The 18,345-nt window shown below is 38.8% G+C and overlaps 1 protein-coding gene across 3 annotated transcripts in view; it reads left to right on the top strand.

Moving 5' to 3' along the window:
- PLCXD3 (phosphatidylinositol specific phospholipase C X domain containing 3) overlaps positions 1-18,345 on the top strand; it is a 203,781-nt gene that overhangs the window by 159,774 nt on the left and 25,662 nt on the right. Inside the window, exon 3 of one of the 3 annotated variants that reach the window (XM_003133914.5) lies at positions 6,672-12,988. The exons of the other annotated variants lie outside the window; for them this stretch is intronic. Coding sequence (XP_003133962.2) covers positions 6,672-6,825 — 154 coding nt within the window. The 3' untranslated portion in view covers positions 6,826-12,988. Of the gene's footprint in view, positions 1-6,671; positions 12,989-18,345 lie in introns of those variants that run through there. 3 annotated transcript variants of the gene reach the window in all.

Raw genomic sequence — 18,345 nt, 5'->3', positions numbered from 1 at the left:
GTATTGAAGTGTAGTTGATTTACGATGTGATGATTTCTGCTACACAATGAAGTGACTCAGTTATACATGTACACACATCCATTTTCTTTCAGATTCTTTTCCCACATAGGTTATCACAGAATACTGAGTAGAGTTGTCTACTCTACAGCAGGTCTCCATTGACCAATCATTCCATAAAGCTCAGCGTGCATGTGCCAATCCCAAACCCCCAGTCCATCTCTCCCCCACCTGTCCCTTTTGGTAACCATAACTTGTTCAAAGTCTGTGTCTGTAGGAGAACAAAGAAGACCATTCCATAAATAGATACTAAAGTATTAACATACAAATTCAAAGAGAATTTAGTCATCTCTTCAGATTACATAACTTCACCAAGAAATATTTTCCTTCATAACATTAGTGAAAGTTATCAAATTTCTGCTAGTAACTTTTTGCTTATAAAGGTGGAGCTGATATGAATAAATCAATGAATGGATGAACAAGAGGGTTTCTTAGAATCTAGCAGCAATCTGAGAACTTCAAATGGAACTTCTTTTTTTTGTTTGTTTTTGCTTTTTAGGGACACACCCATGGCATATGGAAGTTCCCAGGCTAAGGGTTGAATCAGAGCTGCAGCTGCCAGCCTATGCCACAGCCACAGCAACACGGGATCCAAGCCACATATGTCTGCAACCTATACCATAGCTCACAGCAATCCTGGATACTTAACCCACTGAGTGAGGCCAGGGATCAAACCTGCATCCTCATGGATACTAGTTGAGTTCGTTACCACTGAGCCACAACGGGAACTTCAAAGGGTACTTCTTAAACTCTTTACTTATATGTAAAAAGAATACAAGTTTCAGTGTCATTAGATGGTAGACTTTGTATGGAATTAATATTAGATTCTTCTTTGTATGGTAAAATCAATGAACTCCTATTTGAACAAAATCAAGGGCAAACCTTTAAGTACATATAAAGGGAAGCTCAGCCTTCACAGTTGTCAAAGGAGTTCCTTAACAATCCAGCCAAGCACTTTCCTGTTCCTCCTTTATTCCAGTCAGTCCCCTGAGTGTCCCCACACCTCCATGGCAGCCACTCTCTGGTCACCTTCTCTTTCCTAATCAAAATATCTCTTTCAAGCACATATGCTTAAAAAAAACTTTATTGAGGTCTGATTGACATTTAAAGTATACATGTTTAATATATACAACCCAGTGAGTTTGGAGGTAAATATATACACATGAAACCATCATTCTCAAGGATATAAACCTAGCCATCACCTCCGAAATTTTCCTCCTGCCCTGTTATCAGTTTCATTATTTTTATGTGTGTGTGGTAAGAGCATTTAACATAGGATCTACCCTCTTAGTGCATCTCGGTATACAATACATTTTGTTAGGAGGACATTATGTTAAGTGAAATAAGCCAGACACAGAGAAAAATAAATACGTGATCTCACTTACATGCGGAATTGAAAATATTCAAATTCACAGAAAGAGAGAATAGAATGATGTTTATCAGGGTCTGGGGAAAGGGATAAATGGGAAGGTGACGATTAACTGTTATACAAGATAAGTAAGTTCTGGAGATCTATTATACAGTGCAAATTCTATTGGATGTGCTGTTAACTTCTCTTGAAATGCCTTCCTTCTTTATCTAAAGAGTAATGGTCAAGCACAAATGTCACCTGTTTTGGGATGTGTTCCTTAAATTTCCTCAGAATTTCTGCCAAGGAAATAAATGAGTTTACCTACATGCTCCCCCAGGATCCTATGCTCATGCCTGTTATGCCATATTGTATTGTCATGATTGGTTCATACTCATTTTGCTTGTTGAGCTTTGGGACAGCTGCAACCAGGATTTATAGTTCAACATTTGAGTTAAATAGATGTGCTGTTTTCCTTTGGGGTTCTAGATATTGTGGCAGGTACAGAGGATCTATTGAAAACTATGATATAATTTTTGTTTTTTGAGAAGTGCACAGGTACTGATAGAACTAGGCATGGAAATGTATAACCTGAATGCCATGTGCAACGTACAGTGATAGAACTGTGCTGAAGGAGTGTAAAGCATCAAGAAAAGAGCTCTTGCCTCAGATTTGGACAGGAGGGACTGAGACAATGCCTGGGCCCAGTCTTGAAGGGCAAGCAGAAATTAGACTAAGAAGGGTACTAGAAGAAGGAAGGGTATTTCATAGAGAGAGACATCCTATAAAAAATAAACAAAACTGGGATTCCCATTGTGGCTCAGTGGGTTATGAACCCAGCTAGCATCCATGAGGATGCAGGTTTGATCCCTGGCCTTGTTCATTGGGTTAAGGGTCTGGCGTTGCCATGAGCCATGGTATAGGTAGGTCGCAGGCATGGTTCTAATCCCACATTGCTATGACAGTGGCATAGACCGGCAGCTGCCCCCAGCCTGGGAACTCCCATGTGCCACACTTGCAGCCCTAAAAAGAAGAAACAAAACAAAAACAAAAACGCCAGTCTGAGCCATGAAACTACAGGTGTGTTTGGGAGGAAACACAAGCATTTCAGTATTATCAGAGAATGATGTAGGAAGTGGCAACAGATGAGGCTGAAGAGAGGTGGGTGTGGTGGATGGTAGAGAGAGGTCTAGAAGGACTCAAGAACTAGGTGTATCTTGTAGGTGAGAAAGGACTTTATGGTTGTTCATGGAGAAGGATGAACTTAGCTGAGAGAAAGATTGTTGTGACTATAGTGTAGAAAAGGCACCAAAAGAGAGTCAGGGGCAAGGCTGTAGCAACATTTCTCTGAGAGAGTTAAGGAAGGTCTGAACCCCAAAATGGTTCTAGAGAGCTTCATCTAGAATGCTGTCTTCTACATGGTGCAAGATATCTTTGTTTAATGAATGAATGTGTGATTTTTAAAAATTAAAGATTAACCAGTTTATCTTATATAATTTGTTACATGGAAACAATATTTTATTACCATCAGAATAGACTTTTCAATTTACTCTAATTACAAATACAGAAATTGATTCCTGGGAGAGCAAATAAAAAATTTACTCTTTTGACATAAAAAGCACAGGTATATACAAATAGTATATAAATAGATACACACTCTGTCTGTAGTATTAACTTTTTATGCAGGAGGAGAGTGACTAGGAAAAATATTTTAAGAGGCTCCATATGGGGGAAATAATGAAAAAAGTTTTAAAAAGGCCACTCTAAATAATTACTGTAGCTTCAGTGGCATTTGCTAGTTTTAATCCAGTATCCTGAATCTTTTTGTTTGACATAATTCTACTTAAGTCTGTCTGAGTATTTGAGATTCAACTTGGCATTATCGCGTGTTTTGTCTTTGGTGTCATATAGACTTTAGAAAAGTGTATCTGAACAGAAAAATAGAAATATTGCCGTGACTCAGGGAAATGACATTTTAAATGTAAAACTCATATTTCACCTGAGGACTACAAGCTATTCTATAACGAGATTTCATCAATCCTCAAAGCAATCTAGTTTATAAAGAAACAAAGAAGAGCACTCATATTCTAGCATCTCTCTAAGAGGATAAGAATTAGCTATTCTAAATTCAGCCTCAGGAATTTCAATCTTAGAGTAGTAAAGAGCATCTGAGTTGCTGTTTCTGTGATGATCATGATTCTAAGATGGGAACTTGGTTACTCAGGAACCTCCCATAATCATGTACCCTAGGGATCTGGTAAACCAGCTACGTAGTAAAGTTAATACAGAATCAGCCCTGGCCTCAGCATCACTCTTCTCCACCTCTAAAGATGAGTATGTCTGCCAAACAACCATTTTTCCCAGGAAGTGCACCAGTTCTGATACTTTTTCCAAAGAGTATCTGCCTTTTCTAAAATGCCAAGGTGCTACTGCATTCACAACAGAGATACATCATCTGCTCCAGCAGGTCTAGAGGAGAAAGTGGAATTCAAACCTGCGTGGCTGCACACACATTGCCACAGCATCTGTCTTTCTAATGAACTGAATACACCTGAGTCTGTGCTCTAGAGACCCAGATTTTCAAGATAAAATTCTCTTCTGAAACTGTTGCTGTGAAGAACAAATTTTCTCCAGTCTATTCTCTGGCCTTGGGCCTTTTCGAGCCATGTTATGCTATTGTAAAAGTGCTTGGGTTCTCCTCTCTCTATATATACTAACAAACAAATATATTTGCTAAAAAATATGGATGAGAATTTTTAAGGTACTACCCATGGATTAATGTGGTCCAAGACAGTTGATTCAGTTTTGCCCGGATGGATCAAACCAGTCCCATCTATATATGCTTTCTGAGATGTGGAAAAGGGGAATATATTACATTCCATGCTTCAGCCTCACAAGCCAAAGGAGCCTGGTTTTCTTTCATCTTCTTTTTCATGACACTATAATGCTCCTGATTTTCATCCTACTTGATTGAATCAACATTTGTACCCATTCTTTTAATGTTTCTGATATTCAAATTTTCTCTTCTCACCCCTCTCTATACAGTCTTCCCAGGTAATGTTATCCACTTTCATAGCTTTAATTATTCTTTCTATATGATGGCACTTGACCAGCTCTATGTCCCAAATACCAGAGCTGTACTTAAGTACCAATTGAGATCTCAGCTCATGTGTTCCAAAGTCACCTCAAAATCAGCATGTCTCATACTAAACTTAGCACATCCACTAGAAAGCCTTCAGTCCCATCTTTCCAGGATTACTGGATGATACTCACCTGCCAGAATACTAGCAGAAATCTAGACATCATTCATGGCCTCTTTCTCTCTCTTCATTTACATCCAATCCCACACCAATCCAATGCTGTAGTTCTGTGTCCTCATTCTTTTCAAATATAACAATTGCTGCTATGTAATAGTTACACTGCAATGCAGGCTATCACTCTCTCTGCTCTAGATTCCTTCCCCAGCTCTCTAATTGTCAGAGCTGATGCTCCCATTCATTCATTCATTCATTGCCTTCACACTGAAGGCAAACCATTCTCTCTGAATCACAAATCTAAGCATATTCTTTTCCTGGTTAACAGCTTTCAATCGGTCTACATTTCTGAAAGCCCTCTGTTATCTGGTTCTTTCTTATTTCTCCAACATTTTTTTTTTTTTTGGTCTTTGTCTTTTCAGCGCTGCACCTGCAGCATATGGAAATTCCCAGGCTAGGGATCAAATCGGAGCTGCAGCTGCCAGCCTACACCATAGCCGTAGCAACACGTGATCCAAGCCACGTCTGCGACCTACACAACAGCTCACAGCAATGCTGGATCCTCAACCCACTGAGCAAGGCCAGGGATCGAACCCTCATCCCCATGGATGCCAGTCAGGTTCACTAAGCAGTGAGCCACAACAAGAACTCCTTATTTCTCCAACGTTTTTAAGACTTCCTTCTTTGAGATTCTTAATTTCATCGTTCTCTCTTCCTCCTCTCCCCCTCCTCTCCATCTCATCCAGGAATTTAGTGTCCACATGTACTTCCTCGTTTTTCTTTGTTATTGCACTATCATCGCTCAGACGGCAGTTCAGGTATCCCTTTCTCATGACAGCCTCCCTCCCTGCACCCTGAAGTCTTAGCGGTTTCTCTCCAATGTGCTGTTGTAGGATATTGCATCTTTACCAACATCTCCTGGATCTGTCTACATGCCCTGTTCCTAAGCACATGCTGTACTTCTGTCAGTGAATGAGGAAATGCTGTTTACTCTGTCTGAAAATGCACTGCATCATCCTCCACCCCAAATCCCACCTTTACCCAGCTAAATCTTAATCCCTCAACATTTAGAGAGTGCTTTTCTGAAAAGTTTTCCCTGACTTTGTAGACTAGGCTAGGAGACTCTCCACTATGCTCTCATGGTAATGAATCATTGTTTATAATTAAGCCAGATCACAACACTCTTCTGCTGAAGGTCTTCCAAAGATTCCCTATTTCACTCAGAGCAAACCTCAGAACCCCATAATAGCCTACAGTGCCCTATAGGAGCTACCCTCTTCTCTTCATTCTTCCCCTAACTTTATCTTTCTCCTTCTTTTATTTTATTCAGTTTTTAAAATTATACTTACAGTTGTACAACATCATCACAACCTAATTTTAGAACATTTCCATCCCAAACCCCCAGTCCACCTCTCACCCCACCCCTCGCCACCTGTCCCCTTTGGTAACCATAAATTTTTCAAAGTCTGTGGGTCTAACTTTATCTTTTATTACTCTTCTCTTTCTTTTACCAAATTTAGGCATGCTGCCCCTTTAGGGCCATGGCAGGAGTTTTCTTAGTGGAGAAGTTTCACTATAAATTCTCATACCTGAGATCCCCAAGATGGAGTCCTATATGGACCAGTATAGTGATGGTAGTCATAGCTCCATATCCTCATGTTCCATACTGCACATTGATCCTGAGTTGGTTGAAATCACAGATGTGGAAAGTGAGGATGAGAAGGGCTGATGTTACTACTCCATTTTGTATAAGAGCCTTGAGCAATCCAGGGATTTTGGTATCTGTGGGGATTCCCGGAACCAATCCCTTGTGAATTTGAGAGACAGCTGTATTTCTCCTGCAGAGTTTCTTCAGATATTAAGAATTTACTATTCTGCCTTTATCTCCATTCTGTATCTGTAATTGGGGAATTTATGTTAATAAGTTAGAAAACTAAAGGGAATTCTAGGAATTGTGAGCTTGAACAATAATCTTTCCTTCTGTGACTTCTCCTTTTTCTTTCCCTTTTCAGGGCTCTTCCTGCCATGATGCAGTGGGTCCGCACGCAGAAGCCAGGAGAAAGTGGCATCAATATTGTCACTGCCGATTTTGTAGAACTTGGTGATTTCATCAGCACTGTCATAAAGCTCAACTATGAATTTGATGAAGGGGAAGCCAACACTTGATAGTACCATTTGGAGTGTCCTTGAATAAGATAGAGAAGACTCACTGTATTAGGCATATTATCTATAAACACTGATTTTCCTATTCCACTGAGTCTCTGAGGGAATAAGGGCTGAAAGTGGGTGGGAAAGGGGAGAAAACATTTCTTCAGTGATTATTATCATATTCTTCCTTACTATAAATATTTCATTTCCCATTTGATGAGCAAAACCTACTTCTAGTGTTAGGGATTTAAAAGAAAGACTAGCCAATTTTGTTTTACAGAATTAGTCTTTGTAACTTATGAGTGTTTACCTCCTTGTGTTTCTGATTTCAACCTAGCGCTCCTACACTGTATCCTCTAAATGAAACTTTCTGCTCCCTCTCTTGCTCGCTCTTTTGAATCAGATGCTATTGTGGGACTTAAAATAATTGAATGCCCAACATAACGTATATTACATTGTTGTACTGAAATTTACTTGTTTTGTGGGACTAGGTAAAATATTCTGTAGTCTGCAATCTTGCTACCTTTGGACATGGACAACATGCATTAAATCAGCTTCTCTGCATCAGTAATAGTGGAGGCCATAATCCATAATTTTGTGTTATATATAGAAAACAATAGTGTTTCACAGTATTTCTACTTAAGGCAGCTATAAATATAGAGTAAAAACTTTTGTGGAAGAACTATTAGTGCCAACTCCATAGTGAAAAATGGGGATAGGGAAGGAGATGGATGTCATTTTAATTTAGAAATCTCTTAAATACATTGTCCCACAAATGCCCAGTAAATGACAAATTATGGCAAGAGTGTTAAAAATCAGAAAACTCTGAACTCTTACAAAAGTTCTTCTAACAATTTTCTTGACTGGAAAACAAGGAAGAAGGGGATAAAGTGAAAGTTTGCACAAACTTTCCTACCAAATTGAGATTTGCAAATACGTGATTCTAAATCACAGATTTTTAGGAACGTATTTTGAGAAACTTTGACTTGATTTACTTGATGCTGAAGAAAAAGGAAGGGTGGCAGAAGGAATTAGGGTAATGTTTTTGAAGTCATGTCCATGAATTCTCAAGGATGCATGAAACATCCTTAGGAGAATCTTAAATACATGTGATCTGGGCAGACCTATTAAAAATTGGCACTGACCAAACTTTTGGTTCCTTCCTACTCCGGGGTCAAGTTTGAGGCAGAGGTCAAAGTTTCACGGAAAAGGTGTCTGCCATCCACCATTGATAATTCAGATGTATGAGGAAGAAAAATGGTAAAGCAATTTTGGGCATTGCTTCCCCCTTGGTGTCTTTGTTCTGTTTCACATTTTTAAAAAATCTTAAAAGAGCATGATTACTCTTACCTATATGCCTCACAGGAATACCGTGTGTCATTTATAAAAATCTATTGTTGCTGATATTCTTACAATTATGTATTATTTTATCTTCATGGGTATTTTTAATTTTTTTATGGCCACATCCATGGAATATGGAAGTTCCCGGCCAGAGATTGAATCTGAGCCATAGCTGCAAGCTAAACCACAACTGTAGCAATGCCAGATCCTTTAACCCACTGTGCCACAGCAGGAACTCCCCATTTCAAGTTTAAAATAATCACATCTCAGTAGTTTCCTGAGAAAACACAATCCATGTAAAGTGGGGCCATAGAAAAACAAAAGCATGCTTTCAGCTTTTAATTAATTTAAATATACCACATACGATTTATTCTCTTAGTCCTAGGTGAAGGATGTGATTCTATGGTTATATATGTCCAAATTGTAAATAATCAAGAGTTGATTACAAGATTATAAATACTCATTATCAGAATATAGTATTTATTAGCAACTCTGGGGAAGGAAGAGAAATTATTTACACTAAAGAGAACGTTTATGAAAAGGCTGTAGGTATGTGTGGTGATCCAGTAGCATGCAGATATGTTCTACATTCCAATTGTGTGTATCTGTCTCTTCAGACACATTATACCAATATACACCTGCTCCTGTTCAGGCAGATACACAAATACACACAAATGTCCATAGTCAGGGACAGACACAGTGACAAGTCTTCTTTTCAAATGAAAATGTTGATAGTACTAAATAACTGAAGACCAAAATACTTCACAATGTATGAAAAAGAGTTGATGAGATCTTTGAAAGTAGAGTAGCTGATCATATTTAAATATTTTTGTAAAAATATGCTATCAAGACTTAATTACATACAGATATGGTTTTCTTTCTGCTTTCCCTCCCCTTGCAGTTTTGTCACCGTTCTCTTTCACCTGCTCTTTATGTGCAATTGAATATGAATCCTTTTTAAAGAACTATATAGATTATTAAATGTATGTCCTGTAAAGTTACTTTCTTGGGCAAGTTTTTTCCTGACTATTCATTATTCATCCCTCAGGAGGATTTTAGCCAAGCACACTTGCAATGACACAGGATTTAACTTATAAATACATGAGTAAACAAATCTTTCAACATATTGATGAAAAATGAATAAAATACAGAGGTAACTATGTTGTATTTTCTTGAACTTAGATGCTTTCTTATAATGTTTGCTTAGAATTAGCTTCATCATATTTGTCATTTGGGTGCTGGAAAAAACAAACATGCTGAAGCATTTAGCCTAACTGTGCAGTTTCTCAATTGGAGAAAGCTTTTAATTGCTATTAATGATATACACATAGAGACCTTGTTTGACAAAAGATACTTCCAAGCCAATGTTTGGTTTCCATGTGGATATGCAGTACCTATGTAGCAGGCACTGGAAATAAATGGACTTGCCTTAATTTCTAAAGGAGGGATGGCCACATAAACCATGGGTCCTCCAGCTAGAGGAAGAGTTCACTAAGAGAGATTCCTTTGAAAGGGAAATGTAAAGAAGATGCCTATGGCTGTCTCTGTCCATTGGCTCTGCCCTGTAACACTCTTAGGGAGCAGGCTGTGGGTCTTAAATAGAGAGATGAGGGTGAGGACAAGTGGTATGCAATCAGAGCTTACCCTCAGCCTAAGCTTCTCTGTCTTAGCTGGGCATTGTATTTCCAGAGAGTTAGAGCACAAGGGCTACAAATAGATCGCTCCCGCCCCTTGCCCGGCCCAGTGGTAGGAGATACATGTTGGTGCACTTTTGTTTTACTTATTTCTTCAGACTTTTCCATCACAAGTCCTGTAAGGCAAAAAAACAGAAACGCAATCCAACCTTTACCCAATCTACAGCAGGAAATCAAAGGAGTGGGTGGATGAGATGAGGGAAAATATGCCAAGAGTATCATCTGTCTTTGCTTTCCTGTCTGTAATTTTGAAGGACCAATATGGTGAATACTCCTGCCGTTATCCTGTATGTCTCCCTTATTACTACACAATCATTTGAATGCAGAGAATGAGGAGGCATATTTTAGAAGCCTTAGGATATTTTATATGATGACCTCAATATTCACTTTCAGCCATACTGGGAAAACTCAGTTTTCATGGAGCGCCATCTAATAGTGAATGTATTAGGCATAAAGGGTTTGGTATGTACACACACACCTGAGTGTGTACACACATGTAAACACACACACATGACATGCACATCTCACTCACACATTATTCAAGCTGAAACTCCACTCAAATTACTCGACCTTATTCTATTGCCATTTTAACTCTTAACATCAATATCTCCTATGTAAGTAGGCACAGATATAATTCAAATATTTAAATATTTAAGATGCGAAAAACCAGTAGAAAACCAATGAAAAAATGAGACTGTCATGAATAAGAAATGCCTGGCAGTAATAGTCTGCGTTGTCGATTATACTTCAAGCTGGAGAATCAAAGACAGACTTAAATAGAAATCACAAACAATCAAACACCATAGCTTGGCTTAACATTAAGTTCTTTGAGGTTCTGACATGTCTTAGCCAAGGTTACCCATTCAGGATCTCCCCTGTTCAGATTCCAGACTGGAAAGTTGGAAGTCTCAGGAAATGTCTGTTTTTGTGAGTTTTTCAGTTCTACTATTTTAATGATCCAATGACACAATTTCTAACCTTTGGTTGCTCATCTAAATGAAAGCTCCATAGGTAGAGTGTTCGTGTTTTGAATTGCTAATAGAAAATAATGCTAGTATCCCTCAGGATATGCTACACAAGGTTTTTAAAAGTAATTTGTTTTACAGCACTTTAGTCTTTTCAGCTAGATTTCAGTGACACAATGGTGTAAATGCTGTACTTGCCATAACTTACTGGTGGCTCCTGTGTTACATACATTTTTAAATAATGCTCTAAATTGTTTCTTTTCCTAATGACGATAAAATGTTCTGCAGACTTTGTAAAACATGTTGATTGAGTCTGTTGAAAATTGTGCAATTTGTATTTCATTTGTGACACTTTTTTTGTAGGTATTAGTTCTAAATGTGCACTTGTATGATTCAGAAGTACGTGCTTGTATGTGGTATGTGTGTGTGAGTATACTGTATATTATACAAAATCAAACATCCTAAAGAAAAAGGGCACATTATGACCAGCCTTAATTCATTGGCATTTTTGTTATTGTTGCAATTAGAGATTTAAATTTAAAAAGAAATTATGTTTTTGTTTAAAATGGCCTTTTAAAAAAATCACATGAAGAATGTGCTTGCTTTCATCTTTCTTTGAGTTCCCACAAGGAAATAGTCCAGTGTGTGGAACATCTACTGCTCTTTAAGTTCCAAACATCAATTAACTTTATTAACGTCATCAACATGCAAAGAAATTAAATTCAGATTGATTTTCATCAACAAGAGAACCAGTGCACTTCTAAAGTTGTTCTTCTGAACATGGAACCCATTTTGCTTGTAAGGAAAAGTTTTCCATACAAAATTGTTTCTCCAAACCATTACTGCTAAAAAACTGGATCTTCTCAAGTACGATGAACTGTCTTGGCTCTGTGAGAGTCACTCAAGACCCATCAACATTAGGTGGCACCAATATGGTTCCCTTAGCATAAAGCAGGATACAACGCTCTTAAAGTTTTGCTCTCTGCCTACGTGTAGTTTAGTAATAGAAAATGAATCACTGATTTAAGGATCTGCAGGAGGATTCATGTCAACTCCCACAAATGCATTATGAAGGCCAAGTCAAACATAGCCCAGATAATCAGGCAAGAAACTGTATAAGATTAATGCCACATTCACTGGCCTATTGTAAGGTCTAGAGTCTTTCTCCCCGCCATAAATCCCTTAGGTAACATTTCAAAATAGTTGGGAAAACCAGAAACACACCCACACATTATAAAAGGTCCTGGTAAGTAGTCCCATGTTTTAACTCACACCAGGACCTCCTTAAAAATATATTATCTTTTTCTCCCAGAGAGGTAACTAATCCATTACTCTTCTCATCAACACCTCCCCACAAATTAGTTTTATCAGATTAGAACCAGTCATCTCTGGAATTGTAGAAAATTTGACATAAAAAGGGACTCTCTTGACTGCCTGCTGGAGGAAGAGAGAAGAGTTTGAGATATAAATACAGCTCAGTTGTACTTACTCAGGAGACTGAGTGGAGGCTGGGCAGCAGGTGGGAGATAGGATGTAGTTCCTCCCAATTAAGCTAGCACCTGACAGAAACAGACTCACCAAAACAGATGAAAACAACCAGCACTTTTTTTGCCAAGTTGGAAATCCAAGACGTCCCAGAGTAAGAACAGTGAGATCAAAGTCCAGTTTCCAGAAGAATCTGCAAAGAATAGAACCATGTCAAAATTCCTAAAACAGAGTTTTCAAATACTGTTGTATCCAACAGTGAACCCCTGGCAGAGTCTGAATGTGGATGGACTTTCAAAACATGTTGGTAGCTACATCCTCTCTTGAAATTTGTGTAAGTGATAAGAAGACCCAAATCCCTTAACGTTATCATTTCCATCTCATGGCCCCTGTGTTGATTCGCTTCATGTCTAAAGGATGGGAATTTGCCTAGCTGGTGACATTTCCTCCATGAGACACCAGAAATTCACCAGAAGGAGACAGATCTGTGCCTTCTCTTTTTAGGATCTGGTCATTGATACTTTAATAAACGTGGCGTTAAAACAAACAAACAAACAAACAAAAAAAACATGCCTACAGTTCTGTTTAGCAAATGTGAATTTTTTTGATAAGGTTGTGTTCTTAATGTAAAAAAAAGTTTCTGTTTCTTTGTATCCAGTGAAAAGCCTAATAAAGTCCTGATATCAGTTATCTTAATTTTTTGTTTCATATTTATCAATGCTGCATTATAGCCTCAAAGTGGATCTCTCAAACAAGACATGACTCAGAGCAACAGAAAATATTGTTCTTTTTAAAAATGTGAATCACAATATTAGGATTTCCTTTGTGAAAGAATATATACTCCACTGATAAAGGCAAAGCCATGAGTGCTTCCATTACATCAAAGTTAGATATCTCTGAAGTTTGGCGCTTTTAGCTTCTAATGTTGCCACAAGAAAGGACAGTATCAATATAGCTATGTTAATACAGTAATATTATAAAACACCATCTTAAAAGCTTAAGGTGAAATATACTTTTGCTGAACCTCCGCTATGTCTGATGCGTGAAATATCATTTTAGAAGTGAAAATGTATTTCACCAAATAAACTCTTCATGTTGGGTTCAAATTGGTCTTAAAACAAAATTTAAGCATGGTAATAGTATTATAAAAACCCAGCCAAAAAATGTGATCCAAGATTGTTTTTGAGGTTGAACTTGAATATAGATCCCCCCAAAGTCTCTGCTTGTTATGTACACTGGCAAATTCATCTCCAGAACTTCAGATGAAACTGCTCTTTCTTGGTAGGAGAGGCTGACTTCATAAAGGAAAGCAGACCCCATAAAATAAAGAAGTATCTCCTGTGCACAGGGTAAAGATGATCCTTCCCAGGTCAAAGGAGTACAAATATCATCTGGAATTAGAGGAAATAGTGCTTTCTTAGTGGAAAGTAATACTGTGGCTTGATGGCCAATTTCAGCATGGGCATTCAACACATGGTTCAGTATAAACTTGTTGTAATAAGCTGTAACAATAGCTGCGCTGGAATTAAGTGGCAAAACGTGAACCTAAATGTAACTAGTCATCTTCTACCATACTCATCTTTTGGTCCTGTGGATAGAAATATTCCTGGAATCATATGGAGCTTTAGGCAAAGGTGAACAACATTAAAACCACGTTAAACTGTATAAAGTGGGACTTTGCACCCTGAGTGAGGAGTAGAGGGGGGCAGTAGAGAATTCCAGTGCTGGCAGCTCCAAGCTTTCCTTGGCAGAATGTTTATCCTCCACTTACACTTTGACCCTCAGAGGAACATGTAAGCTTGACCTCCTAGGGTCTCCTTGACCTGAGAAATAATGAAGAAAAAATCTTTTGCCTCAACACAACTGCTCAGCTACCATTAAATTTCACTCTTTCATTATGCAGGGAGAAAAAAATGCCTGTAGACTGGTTTCTATTTCATAGAGAAAAGGCAGAAAATCCTCATTTAGAACCAATAAATCTTTTCCCATTGGACTAAAAGGTTATGAATCTTTGATTTAAGCTTTGAAGGTAAGAGGCACATCTTTGCTATTTTTGTATTCCCAGGGCATAGTAGTTATTAAAACATGTTTGGAAACAATGAAATGAAATCATGACTTGTTATGACCCAATCCAATGGCAGACAAGTGCTCAATAGGGCTGTGCACATTTGGAGCACTGCTGGATGGTGATGAGGGTTCAAAAATCACCAGGCAGTATCCTTCACGTCTTGTATTCCTTGGAGAAAAACTGACAATTTTGGAAGACTTGAGAGGAAACTGCACTGCATGGTAGTTTCTCTTCAAACACTCAGATCTTTTCTCTGAGCTGTAAAGTCAACTCTAAATCTTTGTGAAGAATATTCACCCAGGGGAACTTGTGTTATGATGCATCTATTTAAAAGGAGCTGAGAAAGGGTACAGAAGGGGATTATATTTTGAGCTTCAACAACTCTCTTGTTAATTTTTCCCATTCCTCAGCTGCTTATAGATACAAGAGGGGTTGCATGAATACATTAACTGAAATTCCACAGGCTCCCATTCCCACACAAGGGCTCTGCTCACACCCTTTGGGAGATTGTCCCCTTCCCCACACTTTTCTGAATCCCCAGATGTTTTCTTTTTTTTATTTATTTATTTTTAAATTTTCTTATAGTTGATTTACAAGCTTCTGTCAATTTCTGCTGTACAGCAAATTGACCCAGTCATACACATATAGTTAGATAGATATAGATATAGATATTCTTTTCCTCATATTATCTTCCATCGTGGTCTATCGCAAGTGATTGGATAGAGTTCCCTGTGCTGTACAGCAGGACTTCATTGCTTATCCATTCTAAATGTAATCGTTTGCACCTACTAACCCCAAACTCCCAGTCTACCCCATGCCCTCTCCCTCCCCCTTGGCAACCACAAGTCTGTTCTCCATGTCTATGAGTCTATTTCTGTTCTGTAGATAGGTTCACTCAAATGTTTTCTGTGCGTTGAGTAAAACTCCATGGTTTCTGGCTACTGGCTGCTGCTGCTATCTCATCTTAAATCCCCACCTGCTAGTCATTGCTCATTCTCCACCAGAGCCAGCAGTATACCCAGTTGACACTGCTTACCCCCAGCGGAGTATCACTACAGAGGTAAAGTCCCCATGTGCCAAAGGGTGAGTGGTCTATGGCCAAGTGAAGATGGCTGAGGAAATGTTTTTGTCTTTATGCTACGCTCTACTAGAGGGGCTCTCTTGTCCTGATGATTACCAAAGATCAGTGGCGAAAAACTCATTCAACTCTACTTTCTCTCTCTCTCTCTCTCTCTCTCTCTCTATCTATCTATCTATCTATCTCTATCTCTATATCTCCTCCAACCATGGGATTGGGACAGAAATTAATTTTAGTGACAATCACCATGCTATTCTCAAAATAACTACTTCCCTGCTGAGGACCAAGGCTTTTTTCTTTGTCACATTTATCTTCCTGTGTTCTCCATCTCTCAGGAAATTATCCTAGAGGTTTCCTTAGTTCTTATACAAATTGGCCTCTGATAGACCTACCCTCCCAATTCTGTTATTTAGACTCATTCTAGGACCCCAGATGCAAGTGGCCTCAAGGGACCAGCGTCATCTCCATAAGATCTACAAATGAAAACCTGGGTTAGGGTACTTTGTGTATAGCTTCCCAGCTCCTCATTACTGGGATTCTTCCTTCCCCTATCTATCCCAGAAAAAAATGTACTCCCTCACAAACAATTCTGATGACATTATGCAAAGTGAAGTATTAATAGAACTCAAAATAGTGGGTTTTGATTTTTTGTTTTTACCTTAAAGAAGCATTTACAGAAAAGTGAAACTCACAAAATGGTATATGACAGATGATTTTTATAAGGAAAAGGCCAATGGCCCTGTGCTCCCTTCTACCAGTTTTCCTGGGGAATCCTGTGGAAATTCCTAGGACTCCCTCGAGCTGCATTTCGCAAGATTTACTGTGCAAACAATGACCAGAATCTTAATAAAATACAGATTCTGATTCAAGAAAAAGGGATGGGGGCCCTAGCTTCTGCCTTTCAAACAAGCTCCCAAATGATGCTAAAATAGACAACCTCCTCTGAGTAGCCAGGCTCTGGAGTCCAGCTTTAGAACAGTTGCTAAGTCTTGACTCTTCTCTAAGAGATTTACTTTGGGAGAAGAGTTAATGACCACATCTTTGGTTATAAAACAGACAATTTGAGTGAAGAAATTATTATAGGAAAGAAGAAAATCAAGCCTAGTCCACCTAAAGCTACTGGTCTCATGAACTCAGGTTTATACAGAGCTGCAATGAGAGAGGCCACACAGAAGATTAGACATGGATTGTTTCACCAAACTAAGGAAAACAGAGAGCTATCACCGAGTTCTGTGCAGGGGTGGAGTGTAGGTGAAATTTAAACACAAATTTAGGCCTATTTTTGATAGACTCATAGCAAAGTAAGATTGTATAAAAGGTCTAGACTGCCAAACGGACCCCTGGTCCTGCTTCCTTTGGCCCTACAGAGTGAAGACAGCTGCAGAAGGTTGTGGTTTGAGGCTGCTTTCTTTTGTTAAAGCGACTTCGATCCTGCATGCAAGAGTGGGACATTTCATTTTTACTGACAGAAATCTTTTTTTTTTCTTTTTAGGGCTGTGCACTCAGCATATGGAAGTTCCCAGGCTAGGGGTCAAATCAGAGTTACAGCTGCCAGCCTATGCCACAACCGCATCAAGGCCGGATCCCCACACAACTCATTTAGCAAGGCCATGGGTCGAACCTTCATCCGTATGTATGCTAGTTGGGTTTTTTTCCACTGTGCCACAACAGGAACTCCCCATTCTTACTGACAGAATTTCAAATAGCCATACTCACTCAAGAAGGGGGTTAGTGTGACACTTTAAAACTCCAGCGTATTCTTGGGTTAGTTCTGCAGACCTGGCTTTATCTATGCATGTTATTCCAGCCTGATGAATGGCCAGGCAGATTTTACTTTCCCAGTCCAAACTATTTTTCACTTTCTCAGTTTGTAAGTGATAGAAATCCAACTAAATTTAAGCCAAAAAGGAGAGGAGGGTACTTTTCTGGCTAATCGAAACTGAGAAAGAAGTAGCTTTGGATATAACTATTACATCTGGAATGGATGGGCAACGGGATCCTACTGTACAGCACAGGGGGATGTATGTGATTGGGTTGCTTTGTTGTAAAACAGAACTTGATGAATCATTGTAAATCAACTATACTTTAATAATAATAATAAAAAGTATCTTCGGGAATAACTGGGTCTGCTGCCCTCACACACTATCATTAAGGCTTAAATTTTCTCCATTTCTCAGTTTTACTTGCCTCTTCATTGACTATATTTAAGTAAGGCTTTTTCACAGAGTCAAGATGATGAAAAAGTATTTCTTGTCCCCAGTAATTTTCAACTGAAAAAAAAAAAAAAAGGAAAGAGTCACATTGGTTTCAGATAGGCTTGAGGTCAATCTCCCAGTCAAGTGCTACACACATGAGGATGGACAGAGAATGGGGAAATGATGATTTACAGGGAAAGCTGAAGCTCTGAATTAGAAGATGGGAGAAGTTGCTCTATTCAAGTGCAAATCAGATGTCCTTTACCGCCTTTCCACCACCCTGAAATCATGTCCTGTAGGAGGCACTGCCTTCCTCTACTCATCAGATCAGCCTTGATCACTTTGACTTCAGTTCTGAGTTCCAAAGATGAGAAAGTAAAAACTAAGTTAAGAAGATTTTCAGCTTTTATGTTTTGGGGTCTTCTTTTTTCTTTTTAGGGCCACACCTGAGGCATACAGAAGTTCCATGGCTAGGGGTCAAATCAAAGCTGCAGCTGCCAGCCTGCACCACAGCCATAGCAACTCAGGATTCAAGCCACACTTGTGACCTATACCACACTCATGGCAGTGCCAGATCCTTAACCCACCGAACAAGGTAGGGAATCAAACTCACATCCTCATGAATACTAGGTTCATAACCCGCTGAGCCACCATGGGAACTCCTGTTTTGGAGTCTTTTAAAGAAAACTTATTGTAAATAATTACAAACTTA

The sequence above is a fragment of the Sus scrofa genome, chromosome 16, assembly GCF_000003025.6.
Source record: "Sus scrofa isolate TJ Tabasco breed Duroc chromosome 16, Sscrofa11.1, whole genome shotgun sequence".
NCBI lineage: Eukaryota > Metazoa > Chordata > Mammalia > Artiodactyla > Suidae > Sus > Sus scrofa.
The sequence above is the reverse complement of the archived record's forward strand: the minus strand, read 5'-3'. Positions and strand labels throughout refer to the sequence as shown.